At 37.1% G+C, this 24593-nt stretch overlaps 1 protein-coding gene and 1 pseudogene across 1 annotated transcript in view; one reads left to right on the top strand and one right to left on the bottom strand.

Moving 5' to 3' along the window:
- The window catches only part of cdc73 (cell division cycle 73, Paf1/RNA polymerase II complex component, homolog (S. cerevisiae)), a 35476-nt gene extending 12228 nt beyond the window's left edge, over nt 1-23248 (bottom strand). The window contains exons 1-10 of the mRNA XM_042769751.1: nt 23077-23248; nt 20194-20299; nt 19838-19907; nt 19680-19742; nt 19440-19492; nt 19244-19332; nt 18047-18260; nt 17319-17417; nt 13758-13836; nt 12204-12268 (exon numbers count right to left, since the gene is read on the bottom strand). Of these exons, the coding sequence (XP_042625685.1) occupies nt 12204-12268; nt 13758-13836; nt 17319-17417; nt 18047-18260; nt 19244-19332; nt 19440-19492; nt 19680-19742; nt 19838-19907; nt 20194-20299; nt 23077-23207 (969 nt within the window). The 5' untranslated portion in view covers nt 23208-23248. The remainder of the gene's footprint in view (nt 1-12203; nt 12269-13757; nt 13837-17318; nt 17418-18046; nt 18261-19243; nt 19333-19439; nt 19493-19679; nt 19743-19837; nt 19908-20193; nt 20300-23076) is intronic.
- On the top strand, nt 6715-9030 carry LOC109056783 (annotated as a pseudogene).
- Nucleotides 23249-24593: the final 1345 nt, after the last annotated feature.

The raw sequence follows: 24593 nt of genomic DNA, 5'->3' as shown, positions 1-24593 counted from the left end.
AAATGGTTGCTGCTCATGTGTCTTTCTGACTAGATACATAATCAACATATGTTTACAAAGCTGACATTTAAAGGTTTACTGGTCAAGACTCATATTACTCCGACTTTTATGAATATGGAGCTATCTAAGCTCAAACATAAAAAACAGTGCTGGGCAATGATCTTTTTTTTTTTTTTAAATCGCAATCAATCGCATTATGTTTAAAATTCAATGATGAATTAAAATGTAGTGTATTGCTCACTTTTTTTAAAAGTTAAACTGCTGTAAGAACAAAAGTGCAATAACATTTGGTTTGAAAAAACTTTAAACAAATTTAATAAATCAAATTAAAATATTTTTGACAGATGCCACATCCAAGCCGCACAGTAGATACAAAATAAGCCAAATCCTGCCCATTTCAAAATAAACATCCTGCGCAGACACACAATCTTATTTTACATCGATATATCCTTGCAAGGAGGCAGGGGTTTTTTTTGAGTTATTTGAAAAAAAAAAAAAAAAAAACCTGAGTCTGAACTTTTTTCCGGGGGTTGGAGGTTGCAGTGGCGGATACATACATAGAGTTATTTGGCAGAAAAAAAAAAAAAAAAAAAAAAAAAACAGGAAAACAAAAAAAAAAAAAAAAAGACACTTTTCAGAAAGTTGTCAATGGGAAGAAGGTTTTCTTTCCAACATGACAATGACTCAAAGCACACAGTAAAACTGAGCACACAGTGGTTGAAGGAGCTTGTCCTTGCATGTCCTGTCAGAGCCCAGACTTAAACGCCACCGAAAATCTGTTGAATGAACTTGAAGACTGCAGTTCACAAACACTCACCAGCAAATTTAACTGAACTTGAGCAGTTCTGCGAAGAAGAGTGGGCAAATAGGCCTATTGCAAAGTCTAGATGTGCAAAGTTAGTAGAGACAAATCCCAACAGACTAAAGGCTGTAATGAAAGTAAAAGGTGGTTCAACAAAATACTGACATAAGGTGCTGATGCTTTATCCAACTCAGTGATTCTGTTTCAAGGCTCAAAATTGCGACCATTTTAGTCACATATGGTGCCTAAATTTAATGTGTGCAACCTCAAAAATATATTTGGGAGCATTTGTGCAAGTGCAAATAATTGTTAAGGAGTGACCTGTTTTCATTTCTCTAAAACGTTGGCTAATTACTGTATAGTATGTGCCTGCTGTGAGCTCATACAGTGACCGGTCCACCGTTCTATCATATAATTAATTAAACTTCATCTTTAAGTTCTTACGTTTAAAGCAGATTTTAGCATTAAAATTATTTTACTCGCGCTGGACAGAGATTGAGACTGTGCGACTGCATGTAATGCCAAACCTCTCACGGCAGGTGCATTGTCAGCTAGAGATTATTGGAAGACCTAGAAAAAAACAAACTTATGACTGACAGTTAAACACATCCAAAATGGAAAATAGGCTCACAGACACACAACACACAGGTATAGGACTTTATCCAAAATGTAAGCTCAGGCCAACACAACACACATACACACACACTGAAATTAAATGATTAAACTAGTATATTAATACTCTATAAGCTGCCATCTAGTGGTTATAAATAGCAATTTCTCAAAACAATGTGCTTCTAACCTTTATAATTAGTGTCATTTTTTTGCCCAATCTCTCAAATTTTGCATGATTGTTTAGAATGAAATGATGCATTATTTTACACAGTTTTGAGAATTTGTGGACTATCTGTTGATATTAATAGGCCTGTGGGTACATTATGGAAAGAACATATTATAAAATGACCGGTTTATAGTTGTCTAAATGCAAATGTTCAACTTTTTTTTGATAATTATTTACCTACAGAGTCTAGAGAATTGTAATGCAGTGGTTTTATTGAATTTCTTCTAAAACCTTAGACTAGTTCGCAAAAGTAGCTTTTTTAAAATTATTTTGAATATTTAATTAACAGTTTTATTGACAACATTGGTCCAAGAGGCAAAGTTTTTCTATCATATGATATGAAGATCTAGTATTTGTGTAAATATGTGAGCATTTTCAATGAATTTGAGGCCATTTACCATATAAATCTTAAGTTTTTGAGGCTATTTTAACGTTTATAGCACCACCTATGGTCTGATCTCTATGACACTTTGCCCAATTGTTAAGAGTCATCTGACAAATGTTTTCACCAAGTTTCATAAATTGAGTTTTCATTTAGATTTTATAGACTTTTGGGTATTTTGGCCACATCCCTTTTCTAAATTGACCAGTTATATCTAACCTAAGGACAAAATTCAAATTTGTTTTGATAATTATTTATCTAGAGAGTCCAGAGAATTGTTCTGTAGTGGTTTGATCGAGATTAAGCGAAAATCCTAAAACTAGTTTGCAAAAGTATGTTTTTAACATATTTGTGAATATTTAATGAACAATTTGATTGACAGCATTAGGCCAAGAGGCAGTTGTTCAGAATGAGATCTATCTTATGATATAAAGATATAGTGTTTGTGTTTATATATGTACACGTTCTAGAATTTGAGGTAATTTTCTATAGAAATCTTGTGTTTTTGAGGCCCTTTTAACTGTTATAGCGCCAAGTACCTTTAGGGCCATGAGCTGAACATGCCCACCAACTTTTGTTCCGATCGACCTCCGATAACCCTGTCAAATAGGTGCTTAAATTCATTTGGCCAATTGCGGCCATGTTTTTTGAGAAACACAAATGTCCTCATAGACCCATATGGCACATTGGACAAAGAAACTGCATACCAAATTTCAGGTCAACTGGACTAACGCTTGCGTAGTTATAGCTTTTTATGTTTTTTTCAGTCTTATAGCACCACCAAGTGGCAGAGCTATACAATTTTTTTATTTGACTAAAGATTTAGCTCATACACATCTACCAAGTTCAGTGAAGATACCTCATTCCGTTCAAGAGTTATAGCCATTTTAGTAAAACTGGCTCCGCCTCTTTCGAACATTTTGGCGACCGCGAGTTGAAAGTTCAACTCTTTTTTTGATGATTATTGATAATCATTGTCCAGGGAATATTTCTGCACTGGTTTGGTTCTGATTGGGCAAAAAAACTTGGACTAGTTTGCAAAAGTACCTTTACATTATCTTGAATATTTAATTAACAGTTTTATTGACAACATTATTCCAAGAGGCAATGTTGTTCAGCATGAGGAGATCTATATTATGATATGAAGATGCAGTGTATGTGTGAATATATTAACCTTTTTTGTACAATTTAATTCTGTTATAATTGAAATAGTGTTTTTGAAGACGTTTTTTACTTTTATAGCGCCACCTATGGTCCGATATTCATGAAACTTTGCATACTTATTAAGAGTCATCGGTCACAAAGTTTCACTGAGATTTGTAAAGTTTTGAGTTTTTGTTCAAGTTTTATAGGCATTTAAGTATATTTGGCCACGCCCCTTCTCTAAATGACACCGTTAAAAGTAACCGAAGCACAAAATTCAACATTTTTTTGATAATTATTGATCTAGAGAGTCCGGAGAATTGCACTGAGAATATTTAATGAACGATGTGATTGACAGCAATGGTTCTTGAGGCAAAGTTGCTCGTTATGAGGAGATCTATCAAGTGATATGCATATTGTGTTGATGTGTGAAAAATTGTACAATATACAATCGTTTATGAACTTGAAAAACGCAATTTCGCCCCCTAGTGGCAGATTTCTTTCAAAATTCTTACAGACCTTTAGGGCCAAGAGTCAAACATGCCCACTGAGTTTCGTTCCGATTGACCTCCGTTAACCCTCTCAAATAGGTGTTTAAAATTGTTTGGCCAATGGCGGCCATGTTTTTTAAGTGTTTAAGGGCTTCAAACTGAACATTTCATGGCTCAATGTCTTATGGACTATCCTCCATTGCAGTCACATGCCCCTCGGATGGCCAACTCCTGTAGTTTGGCCTTCTTGATCTTTGGCCTTGACTAAACCAGCTGACCACACTCTCTCTAGCATCAAAATCTTCCAGACTTGACCCCTCTACATTGATTCTTATCAGATCTTCCACTGTGTCTGAATGAAGGGATGCTCTAGTGTCTGATTTGAACAGCTAAACAGTCCCTAAACAGCTTATACAACTGTTTCAGCTATTAAAATAGTTCAGTTTTGTATGTAACAGCAAAGTGATATTTTGTTTCTCTTTTTTTTTTATTAATTTAGAAAAAGGTTTGGAGCATATTTTTTTTTTTGTTTGTGCATAACAACCCCCCAAAAAACAACCCTTTTTAGTGACGACCAAGCGGTCAGCGTTAGACAGTGAGCCGATGTTTGATCAATTTAGCCTTCTCAAATCATCACGACTCGCTTTAAATAAAATCTATAGATATAAAATAGTTCAAGCATATAACAATGTTTAAACATTAGACCCAGATAAATGTGACCTATATGCAATAGTTTGTGCGGAGACGCTTCAGGACATGGAGACACCAGCGTGATCATTTGCATTTTTTCAGTGGATATGCCGTCAGTTTTGTAAGAGTAATGCATCATTCGTAACTGCTAAAGGTCTACTTTAATCTGTGTGCACTCACAATATCCACAAAATGTGCTTTTATAAAATAAAGAAAACATGTGCTTTCTGCATCTGTCGTCTCGTCTTTAACAGGAGCGCTTCACAATAATGAACCAAAACTCAGCGAATACATGCCTCACAGACATGATAAATATCTATAGAAAGCTTTAAATTACTACTTAAAATAAAACAAATCGAAAACAAAAACAAAATACAGCCATGAGTCTTTTTGGGAAAGATGCAACAAGTTTTTCACACCTGGATTTGGGGATTCTCTGCCATTCCTCCTTGCAGATCCTCTCCAGTTCTGTCAGGTCGGATGGTAAACGTTGGTGGACAGCCATTTTCAGGTCTCTCCAGAGATGCTCAATTGGGTTTAAGTCAGGGATCTGGCTGGGCCATTCAAGAACAGTCACAGAGTTGTTGTGAAGCCGCCACTCCTTGAATATTTTAGCTGTGTGCTTAGGGTCATTGTCTTGATGGAAGGTGAACCTTCGGCCCAGTCTGAGGTCCTGAGCACTCTGGAGAAGGTTTTCATCCAGGATATCCCTGTACTTGGCCGCATTCATCTTTCCCTCGATTGCAACCAGTCGTCCTGTCCCTGCAGCTGAAAAACACCCCCACAGCACTGTACTGGACAGGTGATGAGCAGTGCCTGGTTTTCTCCACACATACTGCTTAGAATTAAGGCCAAAAAGTTCTATCTTGGTCTCATCAGACCAGAGAATCTTATTTCGGTTTTTTTAGCAAACTCCATGCGGGCTTTCATGTGTCTTGCACTGAGGAGAGGCTTCCGTCGGGCCACTCTGCCATAAAGCCCCGACTGGTGGAGGGCTGCAGTGATGGTTGACTTTCTACAACTTTCTCCCATCTCCCGACTGCATCTCTGGAGCTCAGCCACAGTGATCTTTGGGTTCTTCTTTACCTCTCTCACCAAGGCTCTTCTCCCCCGATAGCTCAGTTTGGCCGGACGGCCAGCTCTAGGAAGGGTTCTGGTCATCCCAAACATCTTCCATTTAAGGATTATGGAGGCCACTGTGCTCTAAGGAACCTTAAGTGCAGCAGAAATGTTTTTGTGACCTTGGCCAGATCTGTGACTTGGCACAATTCTGTCTCTAAGTTCTTCAGGCAGTTCCTTTGACCTCATGATTCTCATTTGCTCTGACATGCACTGTGAGCTGTAAGGTCTTATATAGACAGGTGTGTGGCTTTCCTAATCAAGTCCAATCAGTATAACCAAACACAGCTGGACTCAAATGAAGGTGTAGAACCATCTCAAGGATGATCAGAAGAAATGGACAGCACCTGAGTTAAATATATGAGTGTCACAGCAAAGGGTCTGAATACTTAGGACCATGTGATATTTCAGTTTTTCTTTTTTAATAAATCTGCAAAAATGTCAACAATTCTGTGTTTTTCTTTCAATATGGGGTGCTGTGTGTACATTAATGAGGAAAAATAAATGAACTTAAATGATTTTAGCAAATGGCTGCAATATAACAAAGAGTGAAAAATTTAAGGGGCTCTGAATACTTTCCGTACCCACTGTATGTATGTATTTTTATATATATATATATATATATATATATATATATATATATATATATATATATATATATATATATATATATATATATATATATATACTCGGCTGAACCGAGTATCTTGTATAAAGCACTTTTGCCCGATATATAGTAATACAGTCAACTGTCTGCCTGTGATTTTACAAACATTTAAGTGTTGCTGGCACGCTCTGCTCAACTCACACACAGAACACTGAAACAGCGCTCTCTCTCTCTCTCTGTCCTCTCCCTCAGTTACTCAGGTTTACTTTTCCGCCTATGGTGTTCGATTCAGGTTTGTTTTTTACTTTGGTTTGTAGTACTTACTATTACCAAGTGTGGTCCGGGGTTGTTTAGACGTGAGGGTTGCGTCTCTGCCTGTCTGAATAAACTGCTGGCTCTAATTTTTCACTTGACTTCACGCACTGGTAACACTTAGTAAAAAAAATAAATAAGGGTGCCCTTTTTCTTTCTATTGCCGTCATGCAGGCTTTTTTCCACGCACTGTATATTTCACACACACACACACACCAAATTAACACACACACACACACACACACACACACACACATGAGGAATTTTCTCCGAGAGCCGCAACTGCATGTTGTGTATTCAGTTGCACTTGCACTTTTCCTCACTGTGCTCATGTTTGTGGGAGGCCTTGTTATGCGATGGAAGTGGAGGCACAAATACTGCAGTCTTGCACTTTTCCTCACTGTGCTCATGTTTGTGGGACTCCAAACCATTAAAACCTCCTTCAACTCCAACATAAATAACATTGAAAAATCCACTGTCAAATCACCCAGGAGACACTTGCTACTCAAGAGCTCCAAACCATTAAAACCTCCTTCAACTCCAACATGACTACTCTAAGGTTAAAGGAGCTTGAAGAGTCCTCTAAACTACTAACGTCAAATAAACAGATCATCTCAGATTCGGATGAAAGTTTGCAGGAGAGGTTGGGAAACTCCTCGCTTTTAAACATCAGTTTGAACGACGAGATGAGAGTGGCAAGGATACTTGAAGTTGAACCTTATGAGTACATCCATAACGAACCATACTCATGTCTGCTGCGAGCTCCTTTCTTAGTGCTTTTGATTGCAGTTGAGCCCAAGAAAACAGATGCCAGGGATGCCATCAGGAAAACATGGGGCAATGAAAGTGTGGCTGGGGGTTTGGGTATCGTCCGGCTTTTTTTCATAGGTGTAAATCAAGACACCCAAAGAAATGGCAGCAAACTACAGCACACAATAGCGGAAGAAAGTGACCGGTATCATGACATCATCCAGCAAGATTACAGGGACACTTACAACAACCTTACCCTAAAAACACTGATGGGGATGTACTGGATCACAAAGTACTGTCCCGAGGCCAAGTATGTCATGAAGACAGACAGCGATATGTTTGTCAACACTGAATACCTCATAGAGAAAATCCTAAAGCCCAAAGGTCAACGGACACAGAAGTATTTCACAGGACTTCACATGACAGGTTACTCCCCAAACCGAAACAACGAGAGTAAATGGTATATGCCCCCAGAGTTGTTCCCTGGTAGGCGATACCCCACCTTTTGTTCTGGGACTGGATACGTCTTCTCAGGTGATGTGGCTCAAAGGATATATGTGGCATCTCTGATCATACCCAGACTGCATTTAGAAGACGTTTACGTGGGTATTTGTCTAGCTAAACTGAAGATAAAGCCAGAGCCACCACCAAATGAACATCTGTTCAACCACTGGCGAGTGACCTTCTCTAGCTGTAGGTACAGCAACCTGATCACCTCTCATGGGTTTCACCCCAATGAGCTGATCCAGTACTGGCAGGACCTGCAGAGCAACAAGCACAATCCCTGCCAAACAACAGGGGTGTCTGCCAAATAAAACAACCTTACCATTATTATTATTATTTTTTTTTTTATTATCCTTTTTTTCGTTATTCTAATCTTTAATCTATTATTATTTTATTTTTATTTAGCGGCGTGCGAATAAGCAGAAAAGGGTCTTCAAGACACTAAAAGATAATACAGCTCTAATGCATTCAAGACCTTTTGGTTCAACCAATGCACTAATGGATCACAAGTGTAGCATTTGCCATCCAATAGTGTAAATTGGTAGAACAAAGATCTTTTGGCTGTTTCTTGAACTTGGGTTCGTGATCGAATTGCAGAGGGTCTGTGAGTTTAAAATCATAAAAATATAAACTTAACCTAATTAACTAATTTTTAAATAAATTAAACACCTTAGTAGAACATTTTTAGAAAGGAAAATAAGGTAGATAGAAAGAAGGTGAATCAAATTATGAATCATTTACTGCCATTATGTACATATTTAATCTCTAAAAAGAAACTAATCTAATTAGAAGCATTTTTTTAAAATGTAATAATCTAGTACAAGTTTCTGTGAATCTTCGGTGGTCAGGAGGTACAACGTTCACATGGTACAAGTCATAGCGCTCAAAAAAAAAATTCCCTGGTTACTGGTTACTACAACATTGTGTGAATGGACCTACACTTGACAGCTAATCATGTGACTCAGAAAATAAATATTACTCTCACCTGTGGAAAGCTTGTGCTACCCTCCCTTTCAAAGGATTATATATTATATTATTCATTGGGGAAAATATTTATTTGATCCCCTGCTGATTTTGCAAGTTTGCCCACTTACAAAGAAATTAAGTGTCTGTAATTTTTAATGGTAGGTTTATTTTAACAGAGACCGATTATCAACCAAAAAAGTAAAGAAAAAAATGATATCAATGATATCAAGGCAGTTGGGACCACAGTAACCAAGCAAAACATTGGTAACACACTACGCCACAATGGACTGAAATTCCGCAGCACCCGCAAGCCCCCCTTAAAATCCCAGACAGAGATTTTAAAAATCTGGCTGTAACATTGTTTTTCGGAGAGGCATGTTTCCTAAATTATGAAACATATCATGGTTTTTTTATGCTTTAGCACATAAAATGCTTGGATGCAATCTGTCTTGTATATGGAGCGCTATATGAATAAACATGACTAGAACGAAAGGAGCAGCGAAATTGCATAGCTGGTGCATCCACATTCTTATGATCAGATGCTTTAACTGCATTTTTCTCATCAGTCATCCTGTTGTAAAATTGCAGTTACAAACTTGGCGACCATCATATATAGCAAAAAGGCCACATCAAAGGTCTCCTCTTGCATGCTGCACACATGACAATCAGCAAAAAAAAAAGAAAAAAAAAAAAAAGGAACCAAACACAAGAAAAGCTTATTGTTGGAACCATACATTATTTAAAGGAGCCATGTGTAATGTCTGGCAAAAAAATCAAGTCATACTCCACATTCCATACCAGATGGGGGCAGTATGCCTCAATAAAGTGAATTGGTCTACTCTAGAGTAACAAAACGAGAAACGGCATAGTCTCTATGCTCCGCCCCTACCTTCACAACAACCCTAGAGCCATAGCCGAAGCCTAAAGGACGTTTTGCCTCCAGAGGAACGTTAGGTGATGTCAAGTGATTTTGAAACATGACATCTTCAAGCTACTCCCCTTCACCTTTACCAGTGAATATGTTCATATTCGTTTTGTTCATATTACATTTTGAATTGTATATACACATTATTTGAATTAAATTAATTTGACAGACAGCATTCTGTCAACATCATTGGTCAACATCAGACAGCTGATGTTGACCAAGCTAGCGCCAACCAACGTAACCAGAGCTGCCAACTCTCAAGCATTCACCGTGAGACTCTTTTCACACGCTTAACTTGACCGCTCTGAATATAGTGGGTGAGTGCGCGCGCGGCCGGGGCGCTTTCTATCTCTCTCTCTCTCTCTCTCTCTCTCTCGGGTTTCTCCTCTCTCTCTCTCTCTCCTCTTCTCTCTCTCTCTCTCTCTCTCTCTCTCGGGTTCATTATCATCGAAGACATTTCAAGCTTCTTAGGTAATGTTACATTTTAGCATCAGCTTTGTAGAGACGGGCTTTGGTAGATAACAGGTGAAAACCGGATCGGATCTGTGGGTAAGTTATAGCTAGCTAACTATCAAACGCAGCTACGGTTAGCCATCGCTAACATTAGCACGTTTATCGAACAACCTTCGATACATTTCTGTTATAACTTCCCAAAAAAAATACGCAAACATATAAAACAAACTTCTAGCGAAATACTAACAGCATCTTACTTACCAATCCAAAAGAAATGTTGCAAGTTCGGAGTCAAAGCTCATTTCTTTCAAGTCCATCAGTTGTCTCCAGCGATGGAAAGCAGTGCCGATGTTTACTCTGTTTCGGCTCCTTTTCTTATCGGATTTGATTTGTGATTCCGAGCGCGGTTGCTTGACATCAGCTTCAAGTTTGCCCACAAGCCGTGCGAGTTATTCGTGTATTGCAGGTTGGCTGGTGGTTATGTTGCCCGCATACCGCCTCCCCATGGCCGAAACTGGTATTACGACACCTGTCGGGCCGTGGCTAGTAATGCTAATGCTAATTAAGGTTGATATCTCTGCAGCACTATAACTTGACATTTTTTTAATGACATCATCGCCCTTATTTCTTCTCATTCTTTTGATGCGTGTAGGTCATTTTTTGGATATTTTTACCTCAATTTTTACACATGGCACCTTTAAGGACATTAGTTAGAATATTCATATGGGATCTCTGGTTGTCAAGTAATTTTCATTTATAATGTTATTCAAATTTATACTTTAAATTTCATAGCAGTATTATACCTTATAACTGGTAATGGTTCAACGGATCACAAAACTCATGGTTTGGAAAAACACTTTACACTTCTTCTTCCATGCCACAGCAAAAAATTGGCCTAATGGTTAGAGTCAGATTTGTAACCGGAAGGTTGCGGGTTCGAGTCTCAGGTCAAGCAGGGATTGTAGGTGCGGGGAGTGAATATCCAGCGTACTCTTCCTCCCTCAATACCACGGCTGAGGGGAGACCCTTGAGCAAGGCACCGAACCCCCAACTGCTCCCTGGGCAGCGCAGCAATATGTGTGTGTTTACGGCTGTCTGTGTGCACTTGGATAGGTTAAATGCAGAGCACAATTCTAAATATGGGCCACCATACTTGGTCACATGTCACTTCACTTCATAAGAAAATAAGAACAAATACACAAATTACAAGCATACAATAGAGTAAAGACAAATAAAATAAGATCTAACAGTAGTATTCAGCTTCAGTCAAAGCTGTGTTAGTCATTTGATTAACAAATGACAGACAGCAGTAGGTATTTATAGGCTGCTGTCACTTCAAGATCAAAAGCAAAGAACCAATATTACACACATCCAGTTTCTTTCTTTGATTACGTTCACTTCGCTTAAGACATAACCAATAAATCATGACTGATTAACCATTATCCGCAAATCACGTGTGCCGAAACGTGGGGTCTAGTCCATACGATCATAGATCAACTACGATCTCTAATAACTGGTATAACAAGTGTATAAACAAAGAATAATTGTTAAACAAAACTTTTTTATTTTATTTTAAGTCTAAATACTCTCTCACTTTGCTCATGTTGTGAATGGACATTAGGAACCCACCATGAGTGACATGGAGTAAATGAAAACATGCAAGGTCTGAGGTATTCAGATATAGTCTTTAAAATAATGTATTCTTTTGTAAGATACAGCCTTTGTAAAAATAAAGCAAATAAGCAATGTGGAGGAAAAAACAAAAACAAAAACAGAAAAACACCTTCGCACATCCCTATTTATAGCCAAACAATGTTTGTCATTCATTGGTGTTTAACAAGAGTAATGATGAAACACAAGACCTGGACCTTCAACCGCTTTGACAAAATAGCAGTCCAACAACTAAGTGAACTTCAGTGGATGTTGCAATTCTAGCTGAGAGACAGAACAACCCAGACACAGTTGGCAATGTGCCATACGCTGCTGAGTTCAAGGTTTAATATTTACTAATTCATTCCTTTCACATGCAAACAAAGGCTTGGCCATAGATTTGCCAATCTACACAAAGATGTTTTTGATGAACCTATATATTCTGATGAACTGTACCAAATATATCCAATGAATATATCTGGCTGATTCACAAATGGAAAGCCTCACTGTTGACTGGTTCTATGGCACAGACATATCAAAAACAAATTAGATGCAAATTATATGAACTCACCGTCACAGACTTCAGTGTCATGCCATGGTAAGTTCCCATAGTGTCGATTTTGAAACCCTCCGTTTCTGTAAATAAAAAAAAAAACAGGTAAAAAAAAAAAAAAAAAAGTTTCTAAATCAGTTACTCACCTGACTCTATTTTAATGAATTATATGCAGTAATAAACATGTAAACACTCCAAAATGTTCTGCAACAAACTCGACTGACAGGCAAGTAATTACAGAAAAATTACAAATAGTTTAAATAAAAATAAATAATGAACACAAATATCCCTTTAAAGTGGAAGTGAAGCAGTCAGTCAAGTTTACATCATTTAGTTTTTAAATTGAGGAAGACAAACTTAAAAGGACTGTTGAGCCCATAATAAGTGCAACTGCTCATGCAATTGAGTCGATATGGCCAGGGGACTGAGCAGTAGGCTACTACCGTTACGGGTGGAAGTCCTGAACCTGCTGGTTTGGGGTGAAGAGTGGGTTGGAAACAATACGCTTTTATGTGGATACGCTTCAACTCATCATACTCGACAAGCAGCGTACGCTATTCTGTGTCAGCCGCGACACAAGGATACGTTCTACATGTATTTACGCTTTGATTTGAACTAAAACAGCGCATCCCGTGGCGCGGCTGACACAGAAGAGCATACGCTGCCTGCGTTCAGCTCATATTCTCCAAAATGGCGCTATGGTTATGTGGAGAGACACGGAGGAGACAAATTGATGTTGTAAAGTCATTATTTTTGTTTTCTTGGTGTACAAAAAGTATTTTCGTCACTTCGTAACGTTACGGTTGAACCACTCGACTATTCTGACGGTGTCTTTCACACTTTTCTGGACCTTGACAGTGTAACTTATTTGGCAGTTAATGCAACAATCACAAGCCTCCTGGCTTTCATCCAAATATCTTAAATTGTGTTCCGAAGACTAACAAAGCTTTTACGGGTTTGGAACGACATGGGGGTAAGTGATTAATGACAAAATTTTCATTTTGGGGTGGAGTATCCCTTTAACAGCAGGTAAACATTGTATTCACAGGTGAACATAAAATATCTTACATACCACTGCTGGTGAACGAGCCGGTGCAATGCAAATATGTCTGAAAGGTCTGACATATGCAAATAGCGCGAGGTTATCGACACGTTCTCTTGAGACCAGTTGGAGCTCATCACACCCCATAAACTAGTGCTGTCAAATGATTAAATCGCATCCAAGTTTTTTTTTTTTTTTTTCATATGTGTGTACTGTGTATATTTATTATGTATACATAAAAACACACATGCATGTGAATATTTAAGAAAAAAAATGTGATGTGTTTATATTATATACAGCCTGTTTATAACAAAATTATAATTCTTTTGAAATCATTTTATTCTGACAGATGTTATGTCTTACTAAAAGTGCTACTGCTACATTTCCTCGATCAGTTTCCCAACCTGTGTGTCACATTTTTTTTTTTTTTTTTTTTTAATTGTCTGTGCATATATTTTCTGCATTACCATTTAATCAATATGTTTGGTGCTTCAAATGGTCAAAACTAAAGCTGGTGAAATCCAACTTACCTTCTTTTCCCTTGAATCGCTCCTGATCGTATCTGTTGTAGGCAGCTGGGACTGGCTGTTTATTTCTTATTGCTGGATCCTATGGGAAAAAAAAAACAATTGGAGTGCATTAAACACAAGTAGACCATTTCAGCTCATATGTTAAAGGGGTCATATGATGCAATTTCACGTTTAAAGTGATTTGTGCATAAGATGATTTAGGGCCCTATGATTTCTGTGATGCGGAAAATGAAGACGGAATCCAGTCATAAAACGGAATTCACAGTTTCACGCGGAATGTCACTGAATTTATCAAATTTTGAATGAATTAATCAAAAGTCGGTCATTATTACACTTAAATCAAATCACGATATGAACTAGTATCTGTAAATATCAAGCCGCAAAAGTCGATTTAAATATGAATCCTGCAAATGAATGGCACAGACACGCTGTTTCATTTACTACACACATAGCGCACGTGACGCTCGCAGTGATTTCAGCATCTGCCGTCTCACTCACGTCCGTTCCGCTCTCGGACGCGGTTGGTTGGAAGAGGTGGGCCAGAGCACGGTTCAGTTTAATTAGGGTGCGGTACGCATGCAGTGTGAGCGCCAACCGTGCCAGAAGCAGGGAACTACTGATACGTTCAGCATGATCGTATCATGCTGAACATATCTGAGCGGCAAACGCAATAGATCTATAAAGCAATATGTTGTGAGAGGGTCTTCTGTATCACCCCGTCCCAAACAACTCAAAATAATACACCACAAAGTTAACAAAACGATGCACTCCACTGTGCTGAGCGTCATTACGGGACCTTTACAGGTTGTGTGAGAACACACGCACAGATTCCGGGAAATCAATGGCAGTGTGAATGATTCTAAATCTAACAATCCAGGAACAATTGCCGGGATACATTACCCGTGTATTATCCGGAATCTCAGTGTGAAAGGGGCTTTGATTTACAGGTATGCATCTTTCTCTCAACGGTTTATTTTTTTCACTTTAGACATACCAACTTTGTTAATATGTAAACCTTGTTTTTTTGACAGTATCAGCGCAATCAGATGCGAAAGATAACTGAGAATATGAAGAAACATTTCTTCAAAAGCAGATCATGGAAACATTTTAATCGTCCATGATCAAAAATCATAATACCGCACACCCCTACTTGGGATATATTCTTAAAGGTTTTTACAAAGCTCATCGGTCTGAAAAGCGAGGTGTGCTATGATTGGCCAGCTATACAGTGCATTGTGATTGGCCGAATACCTCAAGCGTGTGACGGAAATGTTATGCACCATAACATATTGTGATGCCCTGTCCAGCCAGAGCGACGAGACAAACATTAAAACCAATTATAAACGTGATATAAACATGATTTCAAGTCGTGTCCTCTTTTGGAAGGCCAAACAAAGTAGTTTCGCTTTCTCAATGAAACAATGTCACACACCACGGCCTTGAGTGAGCGGAGGCCGAAGGCTTAGAGTGAACATAGGTGGGCGGCTTGAGAACGGCACGGCCGGCGGATTCTACGAAGGAGCGTCCGTTGAGCTTGCAGCAACCACATGTGACGACCCTGGGCTGGAGTCCGGTTCGTTCACTTTGTTCACCCCGGGCTGGACTCTAAATAATATCTTCGTCCACGGTGAAAGCTGACACCTGCGATCTCACAGTGCAAATGCGTTGCATCAGCACGGATCATTGTGCTTTTCAGGCATGACGAAGCGGAGTCCGCTACTGTCCTCTTTTGGAAGGCCAAACACAGTTTGTCCATTATTCGCTTTCATGTAAAAAAAATATACAGCGTCTTTTACGACATTTTTCAGCGGCAGCTATCACAGTACATACAATCAATGAGAATTTAAAACTCAAGGTAAAACAAGCTATTATTTATGCTTTGACTTTGCGTTTGAAATTTGGGCGGCGTTATGCAACATCTTCCCACATAGTTAGCCCTACGTTTCTTGTTTAGGGGGCGTGTTAGAACGAGCCGTTTCAGGAGGGTGTGTGCCTTTGACTGTTTACAAGCAATTTATAAAGAAATTGTTTTTCTTTGGATTTGAGACTTTTTGTCTTTGTAACCTGCCAAAAATGCAGTTGATCACAGTAGCCTCTTAAAATTATTTTTTTTTTTTTTTAAATTGCATCATATAACACTCCAAAGAGAAAGAATTATTTTTTTTTTTTTTTAAATTGCATCATATGACCCCTTTAATCTAAAAAACTTAAATACTACAGATTTAGCTGAACAACTACACTGATATTAATCTTTCAATAAAATTATCATCTATACAAGAGGAGACAAATAAGGAATAATTTTGTACTGTAACGTAAACATGGACCATACAACAAACCTACCTGTTAAATAGGGATTCGATTTTCTCAATATTTTTTTTTTTAACAAAATCAACAAAAAAAACCCAACTGTAATTGTACCTGTTAAATAGGGATGTAACGATTCACTCAACTCACGGATTCGATTTTTTTTTTTTAATTTTTTTTTTAACAAAATGAGATTGAAGACATTATACAGTAAATGAAAAGGTGTTGTTTTATTAGGCTACTGATGCACGTTTCTCTGTGAAATTGAAATAACTAAACCAAAGTGAGATTTTAAAATGAACCCCAAATCAAACAAGTAACACAAATAAAAGAGATCTCTATATATGAACAAACTAAGGCTTTGTCTGTGCTCTTTCCATTTAAAATTAGAGGCAACCACTGGATTTTAATCAAGATCCAAACAAAGATGCAGCATACATGCAGCATGCGTAGTTTTTAATCTAAATTAGACTGTATAATTTCTAAATCTGAAGTAAAAACAGAATGGTCTGACTTTAGTTTTGTAAATCTAAACTACATAAAACATATCTGAAGGAAACAGCATCCGGGCTGAATGAGACGCAGATACACTCTCTGACAGCAGGTGCCGCTAATGAACAGAAATGATACAGTGTTTCCTGGGTTACCGCTGTAAACAAAGCAAAGCTGCGCTTATGAACACTACTTTAATATGCATTGTTCAGAGGCAAGATGAAAAGAAAATATCTCTTAACTTTTCTAAAGACAGTAAGTTCCCCTCAGAGATACAGTCATATAAACTCCTGATCCAATTGTATCGTGATTTGTTTGGCATCTCAACCGATTTGAATCGTCACATATTTCAATCGATTTTTGACCGCCTCGCTGTTAATCATTACATCACTACTGTTAAGTGTTTTTTTTAGGTCATTGTTTTATGAGTGACAACGCGTGTTTGTAGGGTTAAAAACTTTTATAGTGTTTTGGAAGAATGAGTTGATTTGAGACATGTATTTTAGTAGTTTCAGTGAATTTCTAATGTAAATTGAACTGCTTTGCCCAGATGAAAGTTTGTAATGAGAGCTGAGAGAAGAGTTTTGAGAAATGCGTCCTAGCAATTGTTAATAAGTGAAGCAAACACGGTTTATGTACCAAGCGAGCTGTATGGCCCTTTGAAGTTCTATTTAAAAAAAACACATCTATTCTGATATACAGCTGATAAGGAAACAAACCACAAACACTGGCACATTAATGAAGGGGCTCTGTTTGTGTACTCACCACCTGTGTTTGGTTCTGGGTCTGTCTCTGTTCAGGGGCTCGACCTTCCTCCCGCGCCTTCACTGATTGTAGGATGGCAAATATATTTTTGGAGAAATTCTACAACATCAAAAGATCATCATGTTCAGGAGTTCATATTCTTTAAATATAACGATCATTTATCTTACTCATTTGTGCACATACGTTTGTGAAAAAGTATAGCAGAGAAATAAAAAAAAAAAAAAAAAATTTTTTTTTTAACCAAGTTAGGAGTTTTTAACTAACCATTCAAAATCCAACCCTAACAAAATAACCCAAACAAGACAACAGCTGTTTGATCAGTGAAACACCACCACCTGCAGGGCAACAGTTTTATATTTTAGAACCACCAAAACACTAGCTGCAGCAATCCAGATGTATATAATTTTATTTGGCCAATAAATAGTTTGTAACAAATATAAATGTAAATGCATGTATAAAAAAAAAAAAAGAAAGAAAAGAAAGGAAAGGAAACCATTGGATAAACTCCTCTGTGTCCAACAACTTAACATTTTGCAAAATTAGAACGATTTACTCTAACTGGATACGCAATTTGATTAAATGTCGATTTATTCATTAAAATACATTTCAAAGATATTGTGGCAGCAGAGTAAATTATTGAAAAGACATTGGTAAGAAAGTCTAATGTCCATGAGCATTTATGTATATATTTTAATAGATGTTAATGAGCCATGAGTGTCTCCTCTTACCTTGCCGCTGCTCTGTAAAATGGTGGTCCTCGTCCGCCACACTCTCTCTCGACTCACAATGTCTCTGGTCACGTCCACTTCAGCATCCACGAAGCTTCTCTGTTTCTGGGTGATGTCATCGTCCAGGTCAGTCTTGATGGTAGAACGCTTCTTGGCCATGATCTTGGCCTTGATAGCAGCAATCTTCTCCACAGACATGGCTTCTGACAGAGACCTAAGATCAGAAGAATAATTACATAAACGAGGAGAACTAAACAGTTAAGATATGACAAGCTGTGTTATATTGTGAATAATAACAAATAAGGGCCCTATCATACACTCGTCGCAATGCAACGCCAGGCGCAACAAGTATTTTTTGCTAGTTTCAGCCCGACGCAGTTATTATTGTGACGTCTAGCACCAAGTGTTTAAAAAGCAAATGCACTTGCACCCATTTGTTCACCCATAGTCTGAGACCAAGGTGTGTTGAGGCACATTGTTGGCACGTTGTTATTTTAAGGCAACTGAAAACTGACTGCACCACTGACCAACTACAACCGGGTCTAAAGTCAACGGTGCAGTAATTTTTGAAAATTATTTAAAGGGCGAGTTAGTAATATGCGCCCATAGGTGGTTGCACAAAGCACGTACACTCTGCTAATTACACACACAGGGATGCACAGCAGCACACAAACACATCAAATTTTAAAAATGAAAGGTTTACAATGTAAAAGATTATTATTGTGCCCCGTAAATGGTCTGCTCACGTGCTTTAACCTCATGCATGAGCAGAAGCGTTCCTCTCTGGAGAAGCTTTCAGTCTTTGCTCTTGCAAAATCTAGCGATGGCACGAGCACAGCTGGCTTTTACAGGGAATGTGAGATGAGACTCTGATTGGCTAACTGAATGTTACGCACAAAACACACCCATGACATCATCGTTAAAATAAGTGTTGTTAGGCAATTCCTTCAACATTGATTATATTTACTAAACAACACAGCTTTACTGCGTTAATATAACTAATTACACAAAAATAATAAAAATTTAAAAAACAAAAATCAAAAAAAAAAATATAAACAATCATTCATAATTTACTTCCAAACCAAAACCCATATACATTATCTCCTCCTAACACAACCACAAAAGATGATACTGAGGAAAACCTTCTGTCTATATTTTTGTACACTGTATTAAAATATTGGATCAGTTTGATCATACCTGATCTGATCTGTCTGCACAATGCTTTCCTTATGACCCTCGAGACGAGCAGCCAGACGCTCCTTATCCAGACGCACGCGCTCTTCATCCTGAGAAGCACATGCATAAATCATAAGCAGCATCCAGGCACGTTGCTTTTCAGCATTTCAAACTTGAAAACAGATATTTTTTTGTATTTAAGTTTTAAAATGCTTACCTCAACCCGGGGCTTTTTTGCCTCTGAAGACACTTCATCTGCTGCCCTTTTAACTGTTTAAACAATTGCAATTTAATGCCAGGATACGGCTCAATTAGAGGCACGTCTGACTACTTTAAATCTTGAAAGATGACATCAAATTATTAATACATGCCCTAAAATAAAGATCTAATTATGGCTTATTATGATTTTTTTTAATGGCAAGAATACGCTCAAATAAAAAAAAAAAAACGCACACACCTTGCGTCGGCCTTTGCAAACCAATCTCAATAGGCGCACTTCTGTCGATACTTGTTGACGATGCTGTAAAATTGAATGAAATGACAAACAGATAAATAAGTATGTTGTTTTAATAAAGAGCTTGAACACTAACGTCTGTGATTCCTCATCACACTTACAGCTTTCTCCATTCAGATAGGACAGCAGGTCTTTTCTGTCAGGTCGTCTTACAACAGGGATGTTCTCTGTCTGCAATCACAAAAACAGGCTTACATTTTACTTTCCAACCACCAACCACACACAAAACAAACTACAAAAAAAACCATAAAAACATAAAGACAAAGACTAAGCTTTAATTAAAACCTGAATATAAAAAGAACACTTGCTTTACAGCAGACTATTGACTTCTGGGAGAGGCAAGGTTTAAATTTACTTAAATCTCAAAAAAAAAAAAAAAAAAAAAAGAGACAATAATAATAATAATAAAATTAATACAGTTTAAAGTGTGTGCTATAAACGGTGCATCTGTACTTACGGCAGCTCTCCGCACATAGGAAGGGTGAGGAAGATGCACATTGTTGAGCAGGAAAAGAATGGAGTCAAGAGTGTAGTACTCTTTAGGCTGTCCCTCTTTTCCAGTTCTGTAATTAAATTGCATGTTAAAAAAAAAAATGGGAACCTTTCAACAAGACTCATTTTCTTCATCAAACTGTGTCACAAAGCACAGCAACCTTGGATAAACCTTAACCCGTTTAATCCCACCGGTCACAATAGTGACCGTAAAAAAAGGTTTTCATTTATAAAGCTCTAAAAACCTTACTGACCGATGTTTTAGTGTACTTCCTGCAAATATGGAAAAAATAAAGGGTCTCAATTAAATATGTGCAGTTTTACATGATTAGTGCAAATTGTCACATGACCTGGGGTCTCATTTATAAAACTCTCTGTAGATTTCATCCTAAAATTTTACGTAGGAACAAAAGCTAGATTTTGCATGCGCCCAAAAGTTTTCAGATTTATAAAACCATGCGCACGCCAGAACCTGAGCAAAAATACCATTATAGATCTCAGTAAGAGGAAGATTGTGCGTACGTGCATCTCCACCTCATCTCCTCCCCGAAATCACCAAATATGAAGCTTACAACACCTAGTTTTACTATGCATAACCTCATCTGCATATCATTTCCATGCGAATTCCCATGCACCTGACACCATGTTTAACACAGAGACAGTAGGGAAATAGTATCCTATGTTTTAGAATAAATATACGAAAATATCCATAAAAACAAAATGGTTTCAAATAGTTCTCAGATATTTTAGATGATCTCATTCTTTTACACTGGCCAAATAGAATTTCAATTATTTCAAATTAAATGTATGCAGTTTTGCTGATAAGATAAACATATTTTAGCTATTTTAGTGGAAACCGATAAACGCATATTTATTGCAGTGTACTGTCTGATTCAACTCATCACTGACAAAGTATTGTAAAAAGGAAACATGCAAATCTTACCGTTTTCTCCTAGTTATGTCCTTCAAATATAGTGGAATTTTTCATAATGTTGTAGAGATGACTTTACACGACATTAACACCTCCGTGAAGCTGTGGTTGTACAGTAATCCAGCAGTGTCCACTATAATATCATTTATATAGTGCGCATCATCGATCATTGTTCTAGCTAAAATATTTCTCATAACGTGATCTGTAGTTTAGTTTAAAGATTAATCACTGTGCACCTATAGCACTCCTCGCTGTCATTAAAAAAATAACATGTCACAGGACAATTATGTTTATTGTTAATTAAATTATGTTGTTTGTAAAATTATGTAATTTCAGTGTTAATCTCCTTTAATGCGAGTGGAATATTTAATGTAAATGTGTATATCGACATGAGAACAGAGTTTAAAATCGTTGTTTACTTCATTAGTTTTCTCACTCCATGAAAAAGAGTGCGTACGCATGGTCTAGAATGTCCGTACGGTGCGCACATATTTACGCCACGTTTATTTTTTATAAATCCCAATGTGTGGAAAAAAATTGCGTACGCAGTTTCTATGTCTATTTTGTGTGTACGCAACGTTTATAAATGAGACCCCAGAGCAGCCTATTTCCTGTTTGCACCTTGAAAAGCTCCAAAACTAAAGTCTAGTAAAGTGTCTTAACATAAATATATGACAAAGATTTTTGGTACACATGTTCTTTAGGGTGTCTAGTATTAATATATGCATTCACATATATTTAGTTTTGTTGAGTGTGGTCATAGAATGAGTAAACATGTTGATGGTCACAACAGTGACCGGTGGGATAACAGTGAACTTAGGTATACAATATAAATCTAATTGCAGTTGCTGGTGAAAATGACAATAAAATGTTGCAATAAAATATTGCACTAAATTAAAAAAAAAAAATTAAAAAAAATGTTAGAAAAAATGTACAGTAATGATGTGGATATACTCAAAGCATTAATATAAAAATTTTATACTTTCTTTTACAATTTTTTTAAATTTTTTCCAACCAATTTCCCATAAATGTTGCATACATTTTTTTTCTTCTTATTTGCATAATAGTAACCCTAAAATGTGATCAAACAGTTTAAAATAGCTGGGCTAAAATATCTAACCATATTTATGACTGCAGAAAAAAATATGATATTTCAGTACACACATTATCCCACCAGTCACAATTGTGACCGAACATAAAACACAATTTTTCACACACTTTTCCAAAAAAAAAAAAAAAAAAAAAAAAAAAAAAAAAAAAAAAAAAAAAAAGGAAAAAAATAATTATTGATTATTTCAAAGGGTTACTAATGACACATAATTTGGATATTTTCACGTCTGTGAAATTTTTGGGATTAAACGGGTTAAATAGGACATATAAAAATACATCACAACATAACATGGTGTGCAGAACAGTCGAGCATGAACAGTTAGTTTAAATAAAAACAAACAACAACAAAAACCTCTTGTTGTGGTTTCTTGGTACAGTGATAGTGTTGTTAGGTGTTTATGGGTCTTTACATGTTACTCCAGTGTACCTCAAAGTATACTGTGTCCAACTCTAGAGATCCTACTTTATGGTACCAAGTTAGTTTGGATTACAAAGGTTTAAACTCCCAGTCAGAGCAGATAATAACGATTCAACAGTGTAACAGATGAGAAGTTGTTGCGCAACATCAGTGCAGACTAAATGTTGTCTGTACAAACAGCTCAGTGCGTTTTAAACAACAGCCAACATATTAGTTACAATCTCCCAGTGTCCGAACACGTAACCACACTGACTCACAGACACGGAGCACTTTATCCTGTACAGGAACGATTCAACACAACACGAGTTTAGCAGCAGTAGCGCATTAGCGGCTAAAGCAGCTGCGCTCAAAACAAGACGAGGACCTGAGCGGAAGAAGCGCACACTCACCCCCAAATGACGTAGTTAGTCTTGACATTTTTAGGCCAGGAGAATTCTCCGAAAATAACTTCATCCCCTTTCGCAACAATCTCCTTTTTCTGGATGTTGTACAGGCGAAGAACACTCAACACGTCCGCCATGATCGCGCCTCCTCTTTACGAGTGTTTTATTTAAGACCCAGCAACGTCTCAGTGCGGGCCTGCCTCGAATAGTGCCTATATAAAATTAATGAATCAAAATGATTTTTAATCGTATTTGTTGAGCTTCGACAGCAAAAGAGACAGCACAAGTTGGTTAAGTAAAGGGATTATTTATAGGCGAATAAAAGTTAAGTATTAAAAAGTATTTAAGAGTTAAATGCACAGCTCAGGCAAATCTGGGGCAGCTAAACCGAACAGGTACCACTGTCAAATATCACACACACACACACACACACACACACACACACACACAGTCCTTGTGGGGACTCTCCATAGGCGTAATTGTGTTTATACTGTACAAACGGTATATTCTATTTCAGAAGTATCACAAACAAATTACTCTCAAAAGGCTCTTTATTAATGTGTTATTAACAGAATATATATATATTTTTAAACAACCCAATTGACAAAAGGAAACCGTCAGGTGTAGTTTTAATTTAAACAGCATTTTTGGCTTCAAAGACTAAAATACTTTTGAGATTTTAATTATTTTAACAGGGTTAATAAACATGCGGTCACCTTATTAAAAAAAAAATAAACTGAGCAATATAAACAAAACAAAAATAACTTTGGTAACTTGCTATTATGTTAACTACAGAAACAAATTAAATAAAAACATGGCAAATAAATTTCAATTTTGTAACATCCATGAGAGCGCAGCCTTTCATTATTTGTTAGATTTATTATCCCTTAATTCAAGAGGTTTAGATCTAAATTATCTGTAATATTACACAAATAGGAACATTCAGTATTGTATCTCGAAAGTAACAGGTAGTAATTGTCTGCAGAAGTTTTAGTGTTTGTTAGTTTGTGTCTACAATTTCTTTACGTAATAATAATCATCTTAGCAGCGTTAGCCAAGTTACAACCTTGATTTGAAGAGGCACAGGAGCAACAGAAAATGATGCAACAAAAAAGTAACTTTCTACAAATACAAAATGAATCTAGAAGCAAGATCCATGAACAAGCTCTATCATTCAATGCACATACCTCTTTTTCACAATTCTGAAATGTTATTTAGTAACATGTACTTCAAATCAGCTATGCTCTTCTGGGAAAGAAGCAACATTTCATTAAATACATATAGTATACTGAATGGATGTCAGTAAACATAATCACTGCAACTAATCTTGGACTCGATTCCTAAACTGCATGATTTCCAAATTAAAATGTAAAAACATTTTTATCTGATGTTGATGCGGGTGTATATCAATGTCTCGTTGTGCTTTCAGAAAAGCGACTGCATGCTACAAAACAAACAGCTTTTAAATGACATCAAGTGTGAAGTTACGGATGACATCAACTGCTTGCGAGTCAAAGCCACAG

The sequence above is a fragment of the Cyprinus carpio genome, chromosome A2 (assembly GCF_018340385.1).
Source record: "Cyprinus carpio isolate SPL01 chromosome A2, ASM1834038v1, whole genome shotgun sequence".
In the NCBI taxonomy this organism is placed as follows: Eukaryota; Metazoa; Chordata; class Actinopteri; order Cypriniformes; family Cyprinidae; genus Cyprinus; species Cyprinus carpio.
The sequence above is the reverse complement of the archived record's forward strand: the minus strand, read 5'-3'. Positions and strand labels throughout refer to the sequence as shown.